Source organism: Natator depressus, chromosome 3 (genome assembly GCF_965152275.1).
Source record: "Natator depressus isolate rNatDep1 chromosome 3, rNatDep2.hap1, whole genome shotgun sequence".
Taxonomy (NCBI): domain Eukaryota; kingdom Metazoa; phylum Chordata; order Testudines; family Cheloniidae; genus Natator; species Natator depressus.
This window is the reverse complement of record NC_134236.1, coordinates 76,334,427-76,360,955: the sequence shown is the minus strand read 5'-3', so window position 1 is coordinate 76,360,955 and position 26,529 is coordinate 76,334,427. Positions and strand designations below refer to the sequence as shown.

Below are 26,529 nucleotides of genomic sequence, written 5' to 3'. Positions count from 1 at the left end.
GCTATGGAACAGAGAGGAAGCATTCTCTTGTTCCCTATACCACCCCAGCAGCCTCCTAGTTGGTGGGAGAAGGGTGGGGTTGGTGTTGGGACTCTGTTCTACCGTACACATCGCTTCTCTGCTTTGGAACACTCCTACTCCATTGCCTGCCTCTGCTGCTGCTCATAGCTTTTTGAAACACAGTGTGACATTTAACGGGATTCTTGTCACTTTCACTGCTGCTAACAGGATTCTGAACAGCAGCAGTGAATATCGATAACTTACCTCTGAGCACCAACAGCGTCTCTAAAGTTTTCTGCCTGCAGCATTGTACTGGTTTAAACTTAGTTCATGCTTCACATGATACCTATGCAACCATAAGGGTTAGAAATGTAATTTATTTTTAATGAAAGATTGCACGATCTGAGGAGCAGGGACTGTCCTCTGCTCTGCTCTGTTTATGCGGTATCTGGAGCCTTTGAGCACTACAGTAACAATAATATAGAAGCTGATGGCCTCCTACTTGCGTTTGCAAGCTCCCATTCTTCTTGTTTATTATTGTTATAAAAATAAGAATACCATATGCATTTATGCATCATAAAGCTTATCTTTTAGAGAGACATCCTCTCTAGTAATTCAACGAGAGGTTTCAGTCTGTATGTTGCAGATTGTAATGGTCCCTTTTAGCCTTAACATCTATGAACTCCAAGGGCTAAAGAAACAGAATGCTGGCGAGCACTGTTTTGAAACAGGCTGCAGAGGAAGCTATGTATCTCTCTTACCCACTAAGTTAAGGTGCAGATGGTGGTAGTTTGGGAATAAGAGTAAAACAGATTTAAGAGCACAAGTGTGTGATGTAAACTTTCACTTGAGTTATATATACCAAGTACTGTAGTTCATGCAAGAAATAGGCCTTTTATCATATATGCTTGACATCAGTGCAGTCATTGCATTGATTGCTTGTGGAAAATAAGAAGAGGAAAACCCTGCACATGGTATATTATTGATCTTGAGAAGACTTATGATCACATTCTGAGAGAATTCATCAGGTAGTATATGAGAATCAAACAGATATCTGAAGACTAAATCAGACTCATTCAGGATATGTATGAGAGTACTGTTAGGCCATGTAGAGAAACTGAATAGTTTCTAATAAAAGTCAGAATCATGAAACTTTGGCACTAAGCCCCTTGCTCACATTGGTGCTCAGTGCACTTACAGAAAGTATCAAGAGAGTGGCACGTTGGTGAATGCTTTTTACAGATGATGTAGTGCTCATGGAGAAAAGCAAAGAGGAAGATTTAGAATGATGGAGGTGCATACTTGAAGAAATGGGGTGAAAATCAGCAGAAACAAAATCATAGAACTGGAAGGGACCTCGAGAGGTCATCTAGTCTAGTCTCCTGCAATCATGGCACAACTAAGTATTATCTAGAGCATCCCTGATAGGTGTTTGTGTAACCGGCTCTTAAAAATATTCAGTGATGGAGATTCCACTACCTCCCTAGGCAATTTATTCCAGTGCTTAAACACCCTGACAGGTAAGAAGTTTTTCCTAAAGTCCAGCCTAACCTCCCTTGCTGCAATTTATGCCCATTGCTTCTTGTCCTATCCTTAAGAACAACAGTTTTTCTCCCTTCTCCTTCTAACAGCCTTTTATGTACTTGAAAACTATTATCATATCCCCTCTCAGTCTTCTCTTTTCCAGACTAAACAAATCTTATTTTTTCAATCTTCCTTCATGGGTCATGTTTTCTAGACTTTTAATAATTTTTGTTGCTCTTCTCTGGACTTTCTACGATTTGTTCACATCTTTCCTGAAATGTCGTACCCAGAACTGGACACAAACTCCAGTTGAGACCTAATCACTGTGGAGCAGAGCGGAAGAATTACTTGTGTCTTCCTTACAACACTTCTGCTAATACATCCCAGAATGATTGATATATATATTTTTGGCAACCGTGTTACACTGTTGACTCTCATTTAGCTTGTTGTCCACTATGACCCCCAGATTTCTTTCCACAATACTGCTTCCTAGGCAGTCATTTCCCATTTTGTGTGTGTGCAACTGATTTGGTTCTTCCTAAGTGGAGTGCTTTGCATTTGTCCGTATTGAATTTCATCCTATTTACTACAGACCATTTCTCCAGTTTGTCCAGATCATTTTGAGTTATAATCCTGTCCTCCAAAGCACTTGCAACCCCTCCCAGCTTGGTATTGTCTGCAGATTTTATAAGTGTACTTTCTGTGCCATTATCTAAATCATTGATGAAGATATTGAACAGAACCGGACCCCAAACTGATTCCTGCGGTATCCCACTTGTTGTGCCCTTCCAGCATGACTGTGAACCACTGATAACTACTCTCTGGGAACAGTTTTCCAACCAGTTATGCACCCACCTTATAGTAGCTCCATCTAGGTTGCATTTCACTGTTGGCTTTTTTTAATGAGAAGGTCATGTGAGACAGTATCCAAAGCTTTGCTAAAGTCAAGAGATACCACATTTACCACTTCCCCCCTATCCGTAAGGCTTGTTACCCTGTCAAACAAGGATATCAGTTAGATTTGACACGATTTGTTCTTGAGAAATCCATGCTGCCTTTCTTGTCACCTTATTATCTTCTAGATGTTTGCAAATTGATTGCTTAATCAATTGCTCCATTTTCTTTCTGGGTACAGAAGTTAAGATGGCTGGTCTGTAATTCCCAGGATTGTCCTTATTTCCCTTTTTGTAGCCTGGCACTACATTTGCCCTTTTCCAGTCTTCTGGAATCTCTCCCGTCTTCCATGACTTTTCAAAGATATTTGCTAATGGCTCGGATATCTCCTCAGTCAACTCCTTGAGTATTCTAGGATGCATTTCATTAAGCACTGGTGACTTGAAGACATCTAACTTGTCTAAGTAATTTTTAACTTGTTCTTTCCCTTTTTTAGCCTTTGATCCTACCTCATTTTCACTGGCATTCAATATGTTAGACGTCCAATCACCATCAAACTTCTTGGTGGAAACTGAAACAAAGAAGTCATTAAGCACCTCCTGCCATTTCCACATTTTCTGTTACTGTTCCGCCAAACACCCCCCCCCCCCCACCATTAAGTAACGGCCTATCCTGTCCTTGGTCTTCCCTTGCTTCTAATGTAATTGTAGAATGTTTTCTTGTTACCATTTATTTCTCTAGCTAGTTTGATCTCATTTTGTGCATTGGCCTTTCTAATTTTGTTCCTACGTACTTGTGTTATTTGTTTATTTTTATTCTTTGTAATTTGACCTAGTTTCCACTTTTTGTAGGAGTCTCTCTCTTTTGATTTTTAGATCATTGAAGATCTACTGGTTAAGCCAGGATGGTCTCTTGCTATACTTCCTATCTTTCCTACACAGTGAAATAGTTCGCTCTTCTGCCCTTAATAATGTCTCTTTGAAAAACTGTCAACTGTCTTCAATTGTTTTTCCCCTTAGACGTGCTTCCCATGGGATCTTACTTACCAACTCCCTGAGTTTGCTAAAGTCTGCCTTCTTGAAATCCATTGTCTTTATTTTGCTGTTCTCTCTCCTACCATTCTTTAGAATCATAAACTCTGTCATTTCATGATCACTTTCACCCAAGCTGCCTTCCACTTTCAAATTCTCAACCAGTTCATCCCTATTTGTCAAAATCAAATCTAGAACAGCCTCTGACCTAGTAGCTTTCTCCACGTTCTGAAATAAACTGTCTCCAATACATTCCAAGAACTTGTAGTTAATCTGTGCCCTGCTGTGTTATGTTTCCAACAGATGTCTAGGTAGCTGAAGTGCCCGCATCACTGCCAAGTCCTGTGCTTTGGATGATTTTGTTAGTTGTTTAAAAAATGCCTCATCGACCTCTTCTTCCTGGTTAGGTGTCTGTAGTAGACCCCTACCATGACATCACCCTTGTTTTTTACCCCTTTTATCCCTAGCTAGAGACTTTCAACAAGTCTGTCTCCTATTTCCATCTGAACCTCAGTCCAAGTCCATTTTTAATATACAAGGCAACACCACCTCCCTTTTTTTCCCTGCCTGTTCTTCCTGAGCAAGACCCTAAGAGTATATGGTCTATAGATTCTGTGATACCTTGCAAAAGATAAAAAGACTGTAAGTCTGAAGGCCAGCCACTACCAAAGGTACAGAATTTAAGGACCTATATGCAATAATATAAGATAATGGTGAACTCAACAACATAAGAATGGCCATACTGGGTCAGATCAATGCTCCATCTAGCCCAGTATCCTGTTTTCCGACAGGGGCCAATGCTAGGTGCTTCAGAGGGAATGAACAGAACAGGGAAATTATTGAGTGATCCATCTCCTGTGATCGACTCCCAGCTTCTGGCGGTCAGAAGCTGGGGACACCCATCTTGGCTAATATTCATTGATGAACCTATCCTCCGTGAACTTATCTAATTCTTTTTCTGAACCCAGATGTACTTTTGTCCTTCACAGCATCCCAAGGCTGCGAGTTCCACAGGTTGACTGTGCATTGTGTGAGGAAGTATTTCCTATTGTTTGTTTTAAACCTGCCTATTAATTTCATTGGGTTGAGATTTCCATTCTTGTGTTACACGAAAGAGTAAATAACACTTCCTTATACGCTTTCTCCACACCATTCGTGATTTTATAGACCTCTATCATATCTCCCCTTAAATGTCTCTTTTCCAAGCTGAAAAGTCTGTCTTTTTAATCTCTCTTCATATGGAAGCTGTTTTATACCTTTAATAATTTTTGTTTCCCGTCTCTGTGTCTTTTTCCATTCTAATATATCTTTTTTTGAGATGGGGCAACCAGAATTGCATGCAGTATTCAAGGTGTGGGTGTACCATGGATTTATATAGTGGCATTATGATCTTTACTGTTCTATTATCTATCCCTTTCCTAATGATTCCTAACATTGTTAGCTTTTTTTGGCTGCCACTGTACATTGAACAGTTGTTTTCAGAGAACTATCCACAGTGACTCCAAGCACTCTTTCTTGAGTGGTAACAGCTAATTTAGAGCTCATCATTTTGTATGTATAGCTGGGATGATGCTTTCCAATGTGCATTACTTTGCATTTATTTATGCATTTATTAACTTATAAGAACAGAAAAGGCATTGTCTAAATGGAGAGAAGTGAGCAGAGTGATCTGTGATAGGAGAATGTCTGTCAAACTGAAAACTAAGATCTACAAGATGGTAATTATGCCTGTACTTTTGTATGGGTCTGACTGCTAGGCACTGAGGAAGAGACAGGTGCATATCTTGAATATAGTGGAAATGAAAATGTTAAGATGGATTCTTGGAGTTACAAGGATGAACCATGTTTGGAACAAACAAATTAGGGAAAGGGTAAAGATGATACCTATTATAGGAAAGTGGAGGGAATCCAGCCCTAGATGGTTTTGACTTATGAAAAGAAGACTGGAAGAATGCATAGGAAACCGGGTGTGAAACTTCTAAGTGGAGGGCCAAAGAAGGGTTGGAAGACCCCAACTAGATTGATGGATGTCATACAAAAGTATTTTATTAGCTGAGGCGTTTCTGAGGAACTGTTTCAAGACAGACTAGAATGGAGAAGGAGGTCTCCACGAGCTGACCTGATAAAGATGGGACTAAGGCTAAAAGAAGACTCATATATGCTTGATAACTAGCTTTGGCGAAAATGGGGAGGGGCCCGTTATAGCCAACTCTGTTGTTCCAGAAGTCTAAAATAAAGGACATCTTTGTTAATTTAATAGGAAAGATCTAGTTAATTGTACTGCTACCAAATAATTCATCCATCTGTTACAGTAGTGTGTTTGGTGGGTGGTCATATAATTTTAGATTACTTCCCTTCCTCCTTAGTTGCTATTGCTTTGCAAATAGGAGATAGAAGGTGAAGAAAAATTTACAAAATCTGATGTCTAATAAAATACTATAGCATGAGAATGTACAAACCCCAAGGAAGAGAAATAAGAGCTGAGCCATACTGTTTGCTTCCTTTGACTTCATCTTGGTGTGGTTTCTTACTCAAGCTTTGAATTTGGGAAGCTAGTCTTAGATGAAAGAAGTGAGAAATGTGCATAGATGCTGTACTGACAACACCTGGGATTCTAAAGTACCTGACAGGATTATTCCAACATCACACACTCACCCTGTAAATGCAATTGACATTAAAAAGATAAAAAATAAAATGGGACATATCTAGACCTTCTGAACATTAATGAGGAATATGTGAAAACCATGCTAAATTCATTACTATATCTTCCACTAAGTGATATTAAATTTCACTTCGAGCTTCAGTTAGTGAGCCACTTCTTCCCCCCACCCCCCCGCCAAAAAGAAAAAATTAATACTAGCCAACAATTTATATGTCAGTATGAAAAGCTGCTTGATTCTGAAGCTCTTTCTTTGACTAAGATTCAATCAGGATAAACTAAACTTCTGAAATTAATGTATAAACTACAAAGTATTGAGTTAAACTTTTTAAGCCTTACTGTCAGTTACATTGATCTTTGGTGTAAATGTATTAATTACAGAACAACTCTTGTGCATCAGTTATATCCGCTAATGGCATCCATGTTACTGATACATAATTCAACTTTATTCCAAAGGATCCTTTGGTGGTGAACCTCTCAAGCCCTGGACCATTGACTTCAGCCATGTTCTTGTTCCTTCACAGTATGAGGGAAACTGGCAAAGGCCCTCTTTCTCCCAAAGTTTTGTTCAGCCAGCTCTGTCAAAAGTAAGTGCAGACAATAGTTTTGTTTTTAACAGAAAGTTACAAAGGGTGCAGTCTCCAGTTTTTAAAAAACATTAACATATTGATTAATGTGGTAGTATATTCTCCACTCAGTTTTAAATAAGTCAAGTGATGGGACTGTTGCTACTTGGGAGACACTTGGATGGTGGTATCACTCATATTGAAGCCAATGGGAGTTGCATCTGCCTGTCTGACTTTGCCCCTTACAATCTAATAGATTTCACACTTTGGAGATTTTGCTAATATTCAGCACAATTTTCCTTTGTTTAATTTAATCGCATACATTCTAGTTAACCTCTTTTGACCACTCTAAACAATTACTTTCCCTCCTTGATGATAAAACACTTAAAATATTTGTGTATAACTTGCACAAAGTTAGTTGGCATTTATCCTTATACATTCAGTATTTTGGCTTGAACTTCAATTAACTGCAATGGGCTTTTTAAAGAACAGGTGGTGGGTAGAAGCTAAGGAAAAAGTCATTTAAAAAGATTTACTTTTCAGGCTTCTGGTCAGGTAATATAATAGCAATAAAATGCATGGATAGTGGCTACTCTAGGTCAAATGTGTATACATGTGTTTGTTTAAGCTTTAAAATGTGAATCGTGTGCGATGATGTTTTGCTTTGGCTTTGATCCAAAACTAAAAGGGCCTAGCAAGCAAGGACTTGAAGCACTATTGAGATGGCATATGGCTCCAGATTGAGAAGAATTTGCAAGCCCTAAAGAAATGCATGTTTCTTAGGGTGGAAAATGTTCACAGTGTTGCTTTATGGGTGTGTTTAATTGTGGCACAGACAAATTTATTTTTTAAAACACCTGTAGAAGTGCTGTAACTGGATCAAATATTTAAAAGTTAAATATTTAAAGGACTACACTGTAAGTAAAATAATCTGTAGGTTATGATAGAGCAGTGTAGTGCAATACAGTTGCAATTCATGTTTTAAAAAAGTATGAAGTATTATAATGTGGTGTTAGTTTTATTTGTTGTGAAAGTATTGTACACCTCTCAGTGCCTTTGTGTGGGAACACCTATTATTATAGTAACAAGTTGTAATGAGCCCTCTACAGTTCTTGCTTGCACAGTGCACAAAAAAAGAACTCTGTGAAATCCTCCAGTACACCAAAGCTTTTTTTATTTTGATCAGAAACCAGCACTGGTATGAAATAGTTGTAAGCTAAAAAAACTCTTTTGGGTAGTGACATACAGGTGACCATGGTGAGTGGCTCACTTTGCCCTAAACTTCTAGTATCCTATACAGACACACGTAGCTTTTAAACTGAAGCAGGATTGACCAATTCAGGTAAGCAGCCCTGCAGTATTTTCCTGTATCTCTCCCCCCCCCCCCCGCATTACTTCGCTCTCAAAATTTGTCTGCAAAGGTTTGGGTATGCCTGGTGCACTTTTTATTGTACTAGATTTTCATTTGGTGTTTGTATTGTAGAAGAAAATGTCAAATGCACATTTACTGGATTTGAGTAAAAACAACCATCTTGTGTATATAGCATTCTTTACCCTCTAAAAAGCATATGGGATACTTTCCCACTTTATAAAAACAAATGTGATATAATAATATAAAAATACAACACTCTTAACAGAAGTTTCTGAAAACAGATGAGGATTTTTTTTTTTTTTTAAAGCAAAGGGATTGGAAGGAAAGTTACTAAATATGGGGCCAACAACTGCTCTGTATATATCTGAGAGGTGAGAGGGGAAACAATAACATGCTTTTATAAAGTGGTGAGGGTTGAAATAGAACATTTTGGAGGAAGCAAGTTTCATGCTATGGGGTCTGCCTCAGAAAAAATATAATCACCTGTAAACTTCAGACAAGATGGAGGTATTCTTAAATGACAGCTGGTGTGTGTATGTGCATACAGATAACGGATAATTCAAGGCTTGAAGCTGTGCAACACATCCAATAGTGTTAACCAGCTATTTTTTTAAACCAGCCAGTTTTTTAAAACCAGCAATACTGAATTTTAGATCAGGCCTGCACTTTACAGGGACTGTGGAAAAATGTTACCTTAATCATCTGATCAGCTTTTTGTTATTCAGAGCTATCGCTGCTGACTTTAGTAAAATCTTACTCTTATCACTGCTTTTTACACCTGTTGCTCTGTAGAACAAACGCAGCTCTGAGAGAGTTTCTGATTCTTTTCTGGCTCATGAGTCAATACTAGAACTGTCAGCCAAGTCCCCATTAGCAGGAAATTGTGTTCAGTTACACTTGTGCAACCCTACTGAAGTCAACAGACGGCTGCACAGGTATAACAGAGGGCAGCATTTGGCTTGCAGAATCCTTTGCTACTGATGGTGATGCATGAGCCAGAAACAAAACAGGCTGACATTCAGCAAACTCAGCTGAGTTTGCAAGTCTAGAACCTAGAAAAAAAAATCTTTATTTTATTTAAATGGTTCCATAAAAAAATTGTTCTGTTTTAGAAGTATAAACACTGAGTTCCACCCTGGCATTTTTATAAACTCACTTCTCAGGGTAGCACTGCAATGATAAACTCAATTTACTGCTTTATAAGCACCATGTAAAGAATGTAGAGTGGTGTAATGTGATTGTGATGGCCCTAACCAGTGAGAATTTCTTGTTGCTGCACATTCTCAGTAAGCTGCGAAATAGACATCTAGCTACTTATGAGCCCGGCAAAAAGGGAATTGGAGTAATAGAGCCTTGTATCCACAAATATGTTGTATTGCTATTGTCTGGTCTTCACAGGGTTAAATTCTAGATAAACTGGAATAAATTCTCCAACTAAAAAAAGTCTACTTCATTTTATTCAGATGAATGTACATTAATTTATTTAGTGTAATTCTGCAGTTCCTGCTCTAGAACAAAAGTGTCCTGTATTTTAGAAAACAGAACATCTATTTTGCAAACATAGAATCAGAGCTTAGTCTCCTACAGGCATTATTATTAAAGATAATCCTTTGCTTCGTTAAAAGAATGAAATTTTGGTGAACAAGATCACAGTATTCCTAGTTAAAACTGATCAAAAAACACAGAAATTGCTTAATACAGTAAGCTGCTATCATCCTTATTGAAGCTTGTGTTACAACAACAGTTCAGGCCCCTCTTCAAATTCTTATATTTTAGAAAGCCATTTAAAACTGGGGTTGCCTGGGTATATCTATCTGACCACCAGGAGTGCTTTTTGTATACCACACACACCTCAAATTATGTTAATAAAATAATCTGAACAGTGCAGTCTTTTAGTTTTAGTAATCTGACTACTATCAGTTTAGTAGAGATTATTGTCCTAGGTCTACCTTTAAGATGATTCTTTGATCTCGTTGAGATATTGAACCTTCATCAGAGAGACATTTTAGTAGTTAGCTAGGAAATTCTCTCATTATATGACAACTTTCTATAGCTAGTGATTAAAATTATCTAGTAATATTGACTGAAAATGATGAAAAATAATCAAGGTAAAGGTCAGAAACTGTGATGTTGGCAAGATAAACTATTTGATTTCCGAGGTTTCGCTCCAATGAAAGGATAGCCACGCTGAATGAAAGGCACTCTTATTAAGCTAATAAATAAGAATGGCTTGGGAGCGGTTTCTGTCTGTTATATAACATTATGTTTAATTTCACTCTGCACAACAGGGCTTCACAACTTTAATGTCAATGGGCAGTAAAAATCCATGAAAAAAGTTAGTGGGCAGCAGTCAATATTAGACCACAATAATAAAAGAAGCTTAAATCACTGTATAAATTAAAGGCCTGGAATTACCTTTTTAAAGTTGGCTTGGAGGTTGTACAGTAGTGCATAAGAAAAGTACACCCCCATTTGTACCTTTTGTAAATCGGTATGGAGGCTTATTTCCATCCTCCTTACTCCGCTTGCTTCTTTAATGAAGATGATGAACATATGCCTCCTTTGGGCCCCATCTGGAAAAAATCATTAGAGATAAGTGTAGGGTGATCCTTTGGCTCAAAAGTGGAATATGTTTTCTTCAGAACATCAGCCTGTGCTTACCCAGGCACAAAGGAATTCATTCCAAACACTCAGACTCCACAAGATAACACATTGCTTTACCACTAGACTATGCTGGCTCCAAATGACCACACTTCTTTATTTTTTGCACTCTTTTGATTTACCATTTTAAAAAAAAATCCATTTAATTTATGGGCTGAGAAATATTGCGGGTTATTTTTTTTTAAATGGAATTATGTTTGAGGTTCTAATTATACCTTAATTTTGGTATAACTCTTAATTAGAACTAGAATCAGTTAATTCTGCCTGAAAAGGTCCCTAGTATGCTTAGTATTTGGAATTTAGAACATTTTTAGTAATTTACATTTCAGAAATTAATATTAATTACATTTAATGAAACGTTAAAATATATCAAAGAGCCCTTGTTCTTTGATATATTTTACAGTATATTTAAAGGGAAGTTATGAAGCTAAAACAAAATGTTCAATTTTGCCCTTTTTTTCCTCCTTTATTATATATGAATGGGTCTTCAAGCTTTCTTTCTTTGAAAAGTTCTCCTTTTTTGTTTGTTTGTTTTTTTTTACATTCTGAAATGTGAAAAATATCCAGTCCTCGCTTCCTCTCAGCTGGAAGTCCTTGGCAAGAGAAGGTCTGAATGGAAATGGTTATTATTTGAGCTTAATCTCTCCCCTACCACAAAACTGAGATGAAGAGAAAGCTAAGCTCTCTCTTAAAGTAGGATTCAACTAAAACTGTCAAACAATCATTATCCCCTCTCTCTGTTTGATGGAGGTGGAGTTGCATTTAGAAAGCAAGTTTGACAACCCTGTGTGACATCATTCTGTAGGTCCTCCAAAATTATTATTAAGGACCTCCAACAAAGAAAAAGGAAAGCCCTGATATTTCTAAAAATACATAATCTGTAAAATATTTTTTAATTATACACTTTTTTTGGCTCTCCTGTTACTTTTAATAGAAAAAAATTAACCTACTAAAAATTTGCTCCCTGAGTCTGTTAGCAAAAATTTATAAAGAAGAAAATATCAGATTTTTATTAAGACTATACGTTTTGTTTTTAATGTCGTAAGATATGTGACTACGTCAAATGGTGGTAGGCTTGTTTATTGAAGTCTACTTTAAAACAGTGGAAATATAGCAATAGTGATTTGCCAAAGCTAATTAGTGGCCTATTAGTTAGTTCTAGATCAGATTGCCTGATTGGAGAATGGCTGGTTATAAACTGGAATCCAGATGTCAGCCTGCTTTATTTGGAGCACAGTAACAGTATTTTGAAGCTAGTATTAACTGGCTGGTGCTCTGAAATACTAGTCAACATACTAGAACGGAAAAAGAAGCTGTAATTGAAACTAACTTTACTGTGACGATGTGTTCTAAATTTATAGCCAATGTTACTTGAAATAAAACAGGCTGAATTAACAAAAATGCAGTTTTTTGCTTTTACATAATTTTACCTCATTTATAAGAAATGTGTGTAATCAGACATTCTTCAACAGACGGAATCATCCACAAAATATTTTTTACTGGGGAAAAAACAAAAAACAAACCAACCCTAACCTAATCTATTCTGTTATGTATGGATTGCAAAATTGGTTTCAGAAGTTTTCTTTATTTTGAAATCTCTCTCACCCCCCATAACTGCAAATTAGAAAGAAGAGTAGATCTATTCATCTTTAATTTGGGAAAAGAAAGTGTGTTGAATTTGAAGTAGCTAAAATGTGAATGGTTTCAAGAAGGTAAAAGTCCAAATAACTTCTAGTGGGGGGGAATAACAGAAGAAGAAACACTACATTGAAAAAATACCCTGGGTTCGTGGTCTGGTGAACCCAGTGCATTCTCCTCTCAGGAAGTGAATGAAGAATTTATCAGCCACGGGAGGTATAGTCTTGTAGCTGTGTGGGATGAGATTACCTGTTAGTTCTTATATGGGTGCATATATAGGAGTATGAGGACTTGGAGTGCTTCAACAAAGATTTTTAAATGTGATCTCCCCCTCCCAGCACTGGAGGTGAGTGTCTCAGTCCACAATTTGTTGGTATAGTAATGGATCTTTCTTCAGCAAGAGAAGTATACTGTGCCTACAGTGATTACCCTAACTGGATTTCACTTGACTAGTTGCTTGTGGGTTGCATGATGATTGTGAAGGTGAGAAGTTGTGGATGGGTCATCTGTTTGTCATGACCTCCAGAATGTAAATATACTTTACCATAGTGGTCACTTACAAACCATTGGAACAATTTACCAAGGGTTGTAGTGGATTCTTTATCACTGGTAACTTTAAAACAAGATAGGATACTTTTTCTAAAAGATGTGCTCCAGGAATTATTTTGGTCTGTGTCATACAGGAGATCAGATTAGATGATCACATTGTTCCCCGCTAGCCTTGGTATCTATGAATATATGGTGAAATGGCAATTTTTAAGTCTAAATAGGTGGAGTACTGAAGCTTTCCGCAACTCATGATAAATTTTCCTTATTCTTGATATGTTTGCATCTACCTGTTTGGCAGGAATCATACAAGTCTGCTACTTTTTTTTACTAGCAAATATTCTGTACTCTAATACTATTGTTTTCATGTGTGATGTACAGCTGGTTCCTCAAAAATAGATAATCTTCCCTAGTGTCGATATAGGTCATATGGGAAGTATAGATCTGGATAAAATTGGTATTAATGTAATTTTTATGCTCTAGGAGAGTGTGTGATACATTCTTATCTGGGAGAATTAATAACACTATTAATGTAAGATGTGAGAGGCATTGCTATAATTAAACATCTGATGCTAGCAGCCCTTCTAGAGTTTGGTACTAGAGACTCAGTTTTCAAACGTGAATGCTCAGTTTTGCTTTTTTCATGTTCATGTAGGATGTGAGGCACCAAAATACTTGCTTAGATGCCAAGTGCCACTTTAAATAGCCAAATACAGAGCTAGATACCTTAACTGTTTGAAATAACACTTCTGAACTCTTGCTACTATCTAAGGCTAGAAGTGTTTAGTGAAAGAGAATTCAAGAGGTTAAGGGGAAAAGAAGAACAATAAGGGAGGAGTTGAGGGGGAGAAGAGTCAGGAACACACAGGTGATGATGGAAACAGGACATGTAGAGAGGTGAAACAAAGAGCTGGTACCATTTACCAGTCCATGACAAGAAGCCCTGACTCTGAAAATAAAGCTAAATGTCATCCAGGAAGCAAGGAGTGAAAGGAACCAGAAGGGGAGATGCAAATTGGCCAACTAAAGGTTTAAAAAAAATAATTGGGGCATGACTCCTTCGAAATTGTGAGCCCTGTCTTAAAGTTCTAGATGGACCATTGAATATCTTCACCCTTTTATGTATATTAAGTATATAAAGGGGTAATTTGTGATTGTTTATAATAAAACAATGTAAAACAATAGTGTTAATTTGGGGGGAATCGTGGTGGTGGGTCAATCAGTTGAGGAAGTCGGGGGGGGGGGGGAGGGAGGGAGGGAGAAAGAAATGGATGATTCTTTCCATAGCAACTGTTTAGCGTCTGGTACTAATTCATCCACTGTTAATTTTGTTAGTGTTGCAGCTGTCAGACGTTTTGCTAGGACAGATTGTGTGCATAGCTACAGGGCCCTTCTGTTTGTTTTCCACTATTCTGAATATTAGGACTGCAGACTTTTGACTTATCTAGAGACTTAGTGACTGACACAACATTTATGTATTAAGAGGACCTAAATATTTCCTATATTTGTTACGGCTGAATAATTTTATCAGTGGAAGAAACTTCAGTTACTTTGTTTAGAAATGTGCACCAAGTTAATATTACAGTACTTGAGTGATTAGTGTCAATGAGTATATTTTCAGGTATTAGAAAAACTGCTCTGTACTTCCCCCCATAATACAACTACTTGTTTTGCTGCATGAACGTTGCTAAACAAGATTTTATTGCTGGTCTCCAGGATGACGTGGAACAAGGTGCTGTACTTCTGGTGAAGAAGAGATTCATTCTCTCTCTCTCTCTCTCTCTCTCTCTCTCTCTCTCTCTTTCCTGATGTATTGTAAAGCGTAGGGAGGGATTCACTGGGGACGTGGTGAGCTGAGGTTACAGGCACTTATGTGTACAGTGCTTTTTGGAAACAAACCTTACAGAATGCTTGGAACATTCCACAATCATGCTGCTGAGAGAAATAATGTTTATGGAATGATGAGATGATGCTACAGGTGATTCATGGAATGAGGGAAAGAGAAACCATTTTTTTTTATTTGTCAGTTTGTCAGGACACTTTTTTTTTTTTTTTTTTGTAGGAGGAGGATTGAGGATTTTCTACAATTTTTCTTCGCTTTTTAATTGAAAAAGTTCCCAGGTTTCACTGCACACCTTACTTCATTAAAAGCCGTTCCCCAGCATCAGACTGTAGGGGCTGCTTCTTTCCTGACTGATCATAGAGAATTTTTATGAGAGTCTCTATGACTTGCATACCTGTACTTGCTCCACTTCTGGAGAACTGTAGCAAAGAAGAGGGGACCTATCAGGCTGACCTTTCCCTCTTGTGCTGCTGACATAAAACAAAAACTTGTGGACCCCCTTCCATCCCTGAAAAAATAAGTAGGCGACACATCGTTCTTTAAATGAGACTAAAGAACATGGTAAGGAACCTCAGAGAAACCTAACAAAGCTAGGTGAATGGGCAGCACAAACATGGATGACATTAATTGCTGGCAAGTGCAAGGTATTGCACGATGCCAGGAATAATTTTTACTACTCATATGTTCCTGGATTCTAAATTAATTGTACCCATTCAGGAGAAAGACCTGTACATCATTTTGAACAGCTCAGTGAAAATATTTGCTTGGTATGCAGTGGTAGTAAACAAAGCAAACAAAATGTTTATTCAGATGTACAAAGAACAGGATAGAAAACAATACTGAAAATATTTTAATGCCGTAATATAAATCATTGGTATGCCCTAACCTGGAATACCGTGTTCAGTTCTGGACAGTCTGTCTCAAAAAAGATACTAGAGAGGCAAGGTGGGTGAGATAATGTCTTTTATTGGACCAACTTCTGTTGGTGAGAGAGAGAGCAGCTTTCAAGCTACACAGAGCTCTTCTTCAGGTCTGGAAAACTTATTCAGAATGTCACAGCTAAGTAAAAGGTGGAACAGATTGTTTAGAATAAGTAGTTAACACATATATTTCAAGGGACCATTCAAGGTGAAGTGACCTGTTAACACCCCTCCAGTCATAGGGGGAAAGGAAGTAGCAGGTAGTGGAGAAAGGCACCTGGGTGAGGTTTGCCAGTGGGTTATTGATTTTTGTAATAAGCTGTAAATCCAATGTCTCTATTCAGTCAGTTATTTTTAGGGTTTAGCAAAGTTATTAATTTAATCTGTTGCACCTTGTATTTAACTGTGACACTCTGAGTACATTTCCCAGACCTGAAGAAGAACTCTGTATATAAGATATTACCTCATGCACTTTGTCTCTCTAGTATCCTGGGACTGACAGGGCCACAAGAACACTGCATACATTATTTAAAAAAAAAAAAAAAAAGAAACAGCAGAAATAGAAAGGATCCAGAGAGAGGCAACAAAAAATATTTAGAGGCACAGACACACTTCCATATGAGGAGAGGATCTTTAAGTATTTTGTCATTAAGTTTCCCACGACTTGTGAAGAAAGCACAGTAGAGAAGGTTTTTTTTGTTTTGTTTTTAAAAATCAGGATAATGTATTGCCCCTGTATAATGTGATTGGGCTACTTTATTACAATTGTGGGGTTTTTTTTTACAGTGTTGCTTAATTCTGAAAAACAAAGGATGACTTAATGTTGAATACATATGAAGATTATTATACTTTAAAAGAAGTGTAAAAAATTGCATTTGGGGTGTGCACTTTTAACTAGTACTGGATAATTTTCATTGTAAAAAATAGCCACATTCTAACTGGTAGATAATGATTAGAAACATCTTTTTAGCTGATGTACAAGATATAAATGCTTGACCCAAGATCAGCAGTGAAATGATAGGCTTAAGTAATAAGTACATGGCTGTCACAGTTGGCCTTCACTTCTTATGACCATTAACAGGAGTTCAACCTGTTCTGTCATTATACTGCTGACACTGTACAACAGGTTGCAGCGCATTGGCACTGGCTTCCATATGTCGGCACATCTGTGAGCGGTCAACTCAACCAACCATCTTAGAGTCCTCCACTTTTGCCAAGGATCTTGCTTGAAGCATATTTTCAAGGAGACGAGAGCACATCTCTTAGTTGTCAGATTTCTATGAATCAGTGTGGATTAATTCTTTTACTCCCAAATTTGGGTTAGTAAGGATAGGAATCTTCCTGTAAATACCCTGTATTGTACTGGTTCAGCTTTTTATATTCTCCTTCTCCCCCCACATCCTCCCAACATAAACAAAAAGCAGATTCACTAATCCTGAGCATTTTTCCACAGCATTGTAAAGATTTAGAATTGACTGTGGCATTAATATAGCACGTTACAGGCATGGGTGCCCAATTGTTCATATATTAATCATGTGTTAACAATGACATCACTTGTCAGTCAAAGTAAACCAGCCAAACCTACCTTACCATCTTTTTAAAAAATGTTTTCCTGTCACTTCACCTTTAAAAGGTTAACTGTTATATTCCAATCCTCATTTTGTTCTATATAATAGCATTTGATAATTGTTAGTTCTTTCAGTTAATCCATTTTAACTATAGTGAAGATCTTAAAAATACAGCAAAGTCTAAAGAAAATTTTTAAAAATAACCACTTCTAGCCCTGTTAGATGCTCCTCACACTACAGTAAAACTCTAAAACAAAAGGTGTCTTAATGATTTCTCTTTAATGGGAACTACCACATCTTGTTGGTCATATGTGTCCTTTCCTATTTAAGACAATAAAGTTAATAAGTAGAACATCAAATGAAAATGTTCTCCCTTGGAACTTTTTACTAAATTAATTCTGATTAATAGTATATGTTAATCAGTGGGAAACTATACTACACATCCATTAATGATAATGAAAGATGTATGCAATTATCCTTGAATTGCATTACTAATCTGTCTCTGATTTAAGTGAGTTGTACGTATCTTATATAAAAAAGGACTTTATAGCCTTGCTCATTGTTTTGACTCTGGAAGATGTCAGGTTTCATCCTCATCAGTTTTTCCCCCCATTTCTCTCCGATGTGTGGGAGTTGTGTGTGTACAGATATGGGAAGATATCTGCTGAATATATTGATAAATTTTGGGTGTTTTAAAACAACAGCAATGTATGTAAAGTAATATTGAACCCAGCAGTTCTCTGGCTAACTTGTTTTTCGAAAAGTGAGTTGATTTTACAGCTTGTTACTTAAATAAATTTCAGAGTGAAGAATGACTTTATAGATGTCACTTCTCTTGCCCTTTGTTAACCATGGAAGACCTCCGTAGTGTATGACAAACGGGCACAGAATGCAAATTATAAGGTACTATATTTACAAATATGAGTGTTTGATCTGCACATATACTGTGCACTTGTGTAATTATTAATGCTCATTATTTTTGTTGGAGCATCTAGGAGCCCTGTGTTTCACATCGCTTCAGTGTTCCTCTCACAGGCTATTGGTATGATATTATAAAGCAAAGCTGACCAGTTCTGTTACAAGACTAGGAAAAATCATATTGTCTTCTAGCTCAAGACCTGGTTTGGACAAGTGAAATTATTGTGCACTGGACAAGGTGTTGACATGCTTTTAAAAGTAAATGCACTGACTAGCCAGAGTGTGCAACCTGAAGATGAAAACTCTCTCCCTCTTGTGTCGATTTCATTTTAAAAGTAACTGAGCAGTGGAAGAAATAGTTTTTTCTGGCCAGTCTGCTAATTTGATGAAATTCCTACTTGGGCTCTGCTCAACTAGTTTTCCCCATACTACATTTTCGGGAAGGTGCACGTGGCTAACTATGCATGTGCTGTTCCCAAAGTGCAGCAGGACTTATACCTACCATATGGTGACATTTACAAGGAAACTTCAGTTTAAATCTCAGGGTAGATGCATTGGCCTGGGATTTTAATTGAAGTCAGATCAGCAGCTTGCTCTGGAAAAGAGGGCATGCAATATTGTGACAGAGGGGATGGTATCTGTCTATAAGCATCTTTAATGTGCAGTAAAATTATGTTAAGAATAAATACTTAAACACAGTCTCATGTAGATTACAAGAAGTTTTGGAAACAACAAAACTATAGATCTGTGTAGTACTTTGACAAGTTGTCTACCAAGGATTCTATGATCCTGACACCGAGGATGTATGAAAATATGCATAGAGATCTTTACTTAATTGTGCATTAGAAATTAACAAATATTCATCAAGCAAAAAATTTATTTAAGTATGGATTATATGTTATAGTGGACTGTTAGTATAAAGGGGACTCACAGGGTTTTGATGGGAGCCATGATTTAGGCTACTATCTGTTTACCATGCAATACAGTATTTGTTTTATAAATAGATATCAACCCATATAGTTTACAAACATGTCATTTGTAGAAACTGTTGGCCCAGCCTTCAAGAATTTTGCTTCATTTGGGTTTGGGAGGTGGACAGTGATGCCTCTGACTCTCTTTTTAAAATAATACATTTGCTAGTGGTCATTTCAGTTTTTTTCATTTGTCTTGGGTAATAACTGTAAAATCAGCAACTGCCAGTGTTCCTTCTGTGTCCTTGCCCCGACTCCCAAGCTGGCTCCTTTCTTTTGCTGCTGATGCCAGACACCATAAAAGAGGACAGCTCGAAGGACGCACTGTGAGAGGACAAGGGCAACACCAGACGTATGTTTGGATTCCTTGTTTGACAGATTTCTAATTCATAGGGACCAGAAATCTTGTAGGGATAGACTGCAATAGTTGTGGTGTTTCTGAAACCTGTGGTAGTTTAGATCATTGTTTAATGTGGGAAGTATTTAGGTGTGGTAGTGGTAGGGAAGGAAGTGTATACTAGGAATTGTAAGCAAGCATTTGACATTGCACATCTAAAAGATACTGAATTTCTTTGGCATATTCTCCTGTTTGTTGTTACCAAATAAAGCATACAAAATGAGTGTGTGCATTTGAAAATGTGACACACTGAGTATTTTAATCATTTACCTCTTGTTACTCCCCTAGCCCTGTTCTTGTATCTAGTATCATGGATGCATAAAAAAAATTAACTTTTCCTGTGGATGAGGAGCCTCATAGGAGCAAGAATAGTGAATTTTGGCTGTTTAAAACGCGACACATTTATTTATTTCAACAACTTCCTGTTTTCTCTCCCATGTACTTGAAACCTTTCAGCATGCAGTTAGATAATATCTCTTTCCTTTTGCGGTGCTTTCAAAGAACTTCATTGTAGATTCAGTGCTTTCCAAATAGCATTCAATTCTATATCTATGTTCACTGGGGTATTTAAAAAAAAATTCATATTCCCGCACTTTCCCTCTAACCGTGTGATGGGATGTGTGTTTGTTAAGTGCATATATTCCAGAAATTCTGAGTTCTCCTGACTAGTATTAATTGCAGAAGATGGTATTGGATGTGACAGACCATGTGACAGTTACTTTGTTGACTTGGGGAATTCATGTACATGGTTTGAGTTACATTTTCCTTCCTTACTCATTTTTGGCATTTTGCCTATCCATGGATGCATACTCCATACCACTTGATAGTAAGACAGTAAGTGAAATAATCTATTAAAAATAGCTGTAAATAAGAGTAGATGTTATTTGGAGCACTGAGAGAACCCCTGTTTTCTCGATAGTGAAATTCTGTCTTTGCTATTATTTTTCATCACAGAAAGTTTCTTCTTCAATAGAGGCTGAAGAAAAATGTTCTGTAGCAAATTCCTTGAAGAAGTGATCTCTCTCTCAAAATTGCAGCCATCTTTTAGTGTGCTCATTGGGACTGAGGCCACAAACTTCTTTTTTTTCCACTGAATGCATCCAGTGAAGTGAGCTGTAGCTCACGAAAGCTTATGCTCAAATAAATTTGTTAGTCTCTAAGGTGCCACAAGTACTCCTTTTCTTTTGCAAACTTCCTTCAGTTAATATGGCCACTGCTTCCATTCCCCTGCTCTTCATTGTGTTCCTCTCTGTCTTCTGACAGCATAGGGGGCTATTATTGTCCTCTGAGGGCAGCTTGGTTTCACTCCTATTGGGAACAAAGGAAGGCAGTAGCAGTTTCAAAAGAAGGCAATTCTCAGTGAGTTTCTCTGAGGAAGCCGGTTTTGTTCTTCAGCCTTTGCAGAAGGAGAAACTTGTAGTTATGAAAAATAACAGCAACCCCCCCCCCGCCATTAACTCTAAATTTATTTTTAGAAACACATTTCTTTACTTTGCACCAGATCTACTGAACGGAGTGATGTAGGAGGATGTAGGGGTGGAGGGCTGGAGGCAAGGGAAACTATTGTGTGTGCATGGCAAAATGCAGAGAACAGGAGAAATGGGGAACTTGGGGCCTATATGTATAAGGGAATGTGGAGGACGGGCAGAAAAGGAAAAATAGGATAATACACTCTGACTATTTTGTGCTGCTCTAGTGACGCAACGCAGCTGTAAATCTAGCTTAACTGGCCATATATTCTGGATGCTTTGTGCTCTTCCAGGGTGTCATAAAGCTACCAGAGAAGACTGATGAAACTGGCCTTAAAAGTTAAAATGATTTAAGATTGATATTACGTATCAACATTTCTGTGCAACCATTAAAAATATCATATGGTAGCATTCTCTTTGGGCTTCTTTTTAGTGTTAATGTAGGAAATTTTTAGGGATTTTTTTTAAAATTTGCAAACAAAAACTAAGATGGAGTTATGGTAGATAATATATATCAGTAATACATTAATGATTACAGGGATATTGTAATTATACCAAAAGCAAGCATTACAAACCTAGGAAATTCAGAGTTAAGGTTAAACTTAAAAGAAATCCAAACATGTTAAGATATGGACATGCACAAACAACTTTAACTGTGCTCTGCAGTGGCACCGTGCAATAACTGGATGATTATAATGCATTTTACTGTTTTTGGTCCCAGAATAGATTGGCTTTTAAAGACTTGTGAATTTTTTTCACACCTCTCAACATATCATTATAGGGCAGAGTTAAGGTTGTTCGGGTGTCTTAACTGTGTATTTCCATATCTTAAAGTGTAGATAATCTAACAATTTTTAATTCAGCATCTATATATTTTTTTAGAATCCTGGGTCTCTACCATTCTTTTTTACCATGATGTGAACTACATTCACAGGAGGCATGCCAATCACCACTATTATTAACTTCCTTCTCCTTTCAAACACCACTTGTCTCCTTCTGTCTTTCTAGATAAAAATAAAACTGCTTCCATGAAGCATTTAGGAATTCAAAGACCATTCTGGATCCATCTGTTCATCTGTTAATCATACTATCATTTTGTGTGGTTTGATTTTTGTTTCTAGGTCTTGTAAGATTGCTTACATATACTTTTGTACGTAATTCCATTCCATTGTACAAGTACAGGAGCTTTTCACACTCTAAATGGTCAAGCTTCATTATTGGGAGCAATCAGGAAGCTTTATAAGGTTCCCTGGTAGAGTCTCATCCTCTAGTGTTAAGGATTATTAAGGGTGATGAAAGCTCTGCCAAATTCTAGATTAGAACTCCTCAGACTCCACTTTCCTCTGTGTAAACTTTCACCCCTGGTCTTTTCCCTCCCTTCTGACTGTCCATGGAAGTAGCCTGTTTAAAAGTATTTACCTCTGCCGAAAACATTGGTACATTGATGTCTGTAAATACCTTTTTACAGTTTTTCATAAGGGCATAGAACATTACAGTACCCTGTTTTGTTCCCAGATGTAGTTCACAGGAATCAGATAATTAACCTCCTTTCTGTCTGTCCAAGGGAGGCCTTTAGGCATACTCTGGATATTGTCAGGGCTATGGCAGTGTTTCTCCACAGAACAAAAGTGCTTTGTAAATGGATCCAGAGGCATAGGCGCTGACTCTGTGGGTGCTCTGGGGCTAGAGCACCCATGGGGAAAAATTGGTGGGTGCTCTGCACCCATTGGCAGCTCCCTGCCCCAGCCCCAGCTTGCCTCCACCTCTTCCCCTGAGCACACCGCTGCATCCTGCTTCTCCCCCCTCCCTACCAGCACTTGCGCCGCAAAACAGCTGTTTTGCGGTGCAAGCGCTGGGAAGGAGGGGGGAGGTGGAGGAATGCGACACGCTGGGGGAAGGGGCGGGGCTGGGGCACAGATTTGGGGAGGGGTCCAATAGGGGCAGGGAGGGGGCGGAGTCGGGGCGGGGGTGGGGCGCGAGCACCCGCCGGCGCCAACATAAGTTGGCGCCTGTGCTCAGAGGGCTCAAAAAGTATGAAAATACAATAAATAAATCATAGTTAAATGGTTATTAATATGTATTAAGGGAACATTACTAGCATAAGGCTTGCCTTAGCCACTTGCAGTAAGGCCTATTCTTCTTAGAGGATGGCTTCCTCTTGGGCTGACAAGGGAGTCTGCTTCAGTGGTTGAGATCAGCGAGGTATCGGTGTAAAGCTTGTTTTGTCCCTTTACTCATCATTACAGAGTGACTGTAAGAATATCTGCACGTGCAGTCTTTGGATTTGGAATTCTGGGTGCCAGTGTCTTAGATGGTATTCTCTGCTTTCCTCCGTAGTTAGCCTGCTTGGTGTCAGGATAGGTACTGCTAAGCAGGAGGTTCCCTTACAGAAAGGAAGATTTTGATCTTTCTTTCTCTGCAGAAGCCAATCCTGATTTGAGCTCCAACTGGAGGTGGCATAGTTTCCAGTTGCATTTTGTCTTATCACTTGGCGAGCTCAGGGTGGCTGCAGGGGGAATCCATTAAAAACTGGGCTTTCGATAACCATCAGTTTGCATTGATAAGACCAAATCTTCCTTCCTCCTTGCCAGTTGTGGAGATGGAAGGTTATTAAAGGGAACTAGGATGACAAGTACAATGCAGCTTTCTCCCACAGGGAAAATATTTGCATATGGTATATGCATACAAGAAAGGAATAAAGAAGGTTAATGGTGAGTTATAATTGTTTTCAGGGCTTCTCAGGTCATCCTGTCTTAATCTTGAATGACCGGACTCTAATATCCGTATGTTGGTACTGCTGAGCCTCGGTAAGGATATTAGAATCTGGCCCTTACACTGTAAACTCTTTGGGATGGAGTTTTGTGTCTTGTATAGGTCAGTCATATGGTCAGCCCTTAAAAATATAAATAATAATAAAGCAAAGATGGTTGACAGCTGGAGATCAGTTTGAAGAATTTCGGGTAACTGGCTAAAGGGCACTAAAAAGAAATTTGTGTTGGCTTAGGTATCAGGATGCACTGCAGAAAGTTTTCCCATAGAGGGAGTGACCAGGCAAACCGAGGGCTTTAGAGACTGATTCTAGACACAGGTGTGAAGTAGCAGTGAGCCATGCAGAATAGGTCCAATGAACTGATTACTTTCCTTTTTTCTCCTTCTATTTAACTATTTTAGTTTCTGCCTGATTTTCTCATTGTGTTTTTGTTTTGTAGCTTTTTTTTTTTTTTTTTTTTTTGGGTGGGGGATCATTCTAAAGAGATGCCGGTCGGAGCTTTCCTTGGGGAAAGGGTCCTGGAGCAGAACTCCTGCTCCTTCTAAACACTGTTCTCAGGTCATGGTTACAATGCTCGTAGAGGTAAATGTTTGCAGTAGAACAGTTGTTTGTGTGTGTGGCAGAGTAACTGCCTGTGTAGCCACAAGCATGCAGGGGGAGAGGAAGAAAATACACAGCTGCAATTTTTTTCTGAAAAACAATTAGACAATCTCTATGCTTTGGACATACTCTGTAGTTATAGTTTTAATGCCAGAGGGTGTGATAATTGGTTAAAAGAATTTAGCATGAGGAAGGATGGCAGGGCCATTTAAGAATATGCTATTCAGGCATATGCAGATTTTCCTTCCGGCAGTGGTCTTGAAGAAGGCTCTTGGCAAGTTAGACTTGTACACAGTTTGTTCCATCCAGAAGGCAATCAGTTAATGATTATATAGGCCCTTTGCTATGCTCAGTATTATATGCTGCTTTTGATCAAGTGATACAGATAATTAGGACTTGCAATAACAGCTCAACTCATGGCAGAAACTGACCTAGAATCAGCATGTTGCTTGTTGCTTAAACACACAAATTCTCTTTTTTTTTATATTTGGAAGACAATATTTCTCTTGATAAGAGTATACCTAGAGCTTGTGAAGTTTCCTGTTTGTTGTGCTTTTAAGTTCAATACATTCTGGAATTAGTGTTGAAGCAGAGGACTGGCAAAATCATTCCTCCAATAGTTAGATGACTCTTTTTTTGGTTTTGTTTGAGAACTCGTCAGATACTATTGGGAAAGATTTCCAAAATGATTTGCAAGTTATGATAGCAGGTGAAAATCTGTGGTGAATAACTTTTGGGTGTTAGACAATTCTTGATGATATAGTTTAATACTACTGAGGTTTCTTTGTATTCTCTTGCTACCAAGTAACAGCAAATAAGGTTACCGAGTATTCATACATTGCTTTGTGTACTTTGGGCCGTGTAATGGGTAAAAACTTCTGAGGAGACTGGGTCTACTTTGCTAAGCATAGCATTAGCTAAGCTTAATAGGACTAACACTAATGCTTTTCTGGGTATTGAAGTGTCTGACTCCTGGAATTCTGTTAGCCCCCCCAGATTTCTTGATGATATGATATGATCAGAATTAGAAAAGGTGCCATTTATATCAAGACCCTTTTTGATACAGCCTAGGTGATTTAATCAGATGAGCTGAACATGCTATGGGACACAGCAAGATCAAAATCGCCTTTGTTATGAATGAATAATTATATGTGATCCTCCTTGAGTTTTGATGGCATATCTAGATAACTTATTGCTATATTCAGTAACCACACACAAGATAGAATGTGTAACTTTTGGTATTTAGCCATGCTGTGGGATCATAATATTTTATATAACTGAGGATGGAGTTACTTGAATTACTACAGTGAGACGTGAGCTGGCCCCTTCAGCTGTGATTTTTCAAAATTACAAATGGGCATCCAAATCCCCTAGGCCGATTTGAAAAATGTCAGCAGTCATGTACACCAACTTATTACCCTGCTGGTCCAGACCTAGCTTTATGGAGTGGATGGGCTAGGTCAAAAAGATGCTTGAAAGATTTTGTCGTCAGTCTGAGGCTTTTTATGTATTCTAGAAATAAAAGTATCCTTTTGGCTTGCCTGTGCTGCTTCCTGCAGGTCCCATTGGCCGGGAACAGCGAACCGTGGCCACTGGGAGGCGCAAGCAGCCGTACCTGCGGACGCTCACGTAAACAAAGCGTCTTGTGGCCCCCTGGGGGCTTACCCTGAACAAGCTGCAAACCAAGTTCGGGAACCCCTGCCCCACTACACACTAAAATTCATATGGAGCATGGCATTTATTTTTTTAATATATTCACCATCTTACCCATTCAGATGCCTTTCACTACATTCAGTAAGTTTAAAAATCAAAAGGCTGGTTGAGCAAGTAGGCTTGAAGCTATCATAGGTAGGTTATTGAAGTATAAATGAGGATGAGCTCTTATCTTACTGTTACTTTCTAAGTAACTGTACTTGTGTAATTTCTGACCTGGACTATGTTACCATTTGGTCCAAGACTCAAGACGTTCCTTCAGTCTCTAAATACAATTTTTCCAAATATTGTATGTATTATAACACTGAGTCCTGTATTCTGTATGTCAGCCTGAGGTTTTTGTCTTTTTTAAAAATTATTATTATTTTTTTTTGAAGGGTAGAGGAGGGGCACGGTTGGGAGAGGGAGTATAGTGTTTTGAAAATACTTCCCCAGAAATCCTAAGTGGAAGCCATCAGAGTCATTTTGA

At 38.1% G+C, this 26,529-nt stretch overlaps 1 protein-coding gene across 2 annotated transcripts in view; it reads left to right on the top strand.

The window, feature by feature from the left end:
• Window positions 1-26,529, top strand: part of USP45 (ubiquitin specific peptidase 45) — a 101,979-nt gene that overhangs the window by 37,301 nt on the left and 38,149 nt on the right. For both annotated transcript variants that reach the window (XM_074948149.1, XM_074948150.1), the window contains one exon: window positions 6,565-6,695. In XM_074948149.1, the coding sequence (XP_074804250.1) occupies window positions 6,565-6,695 (131 nt within the window). The remainder of the gene's footprint in view (window positions 1-6,564; window positions 6,696-26,529) is intronic.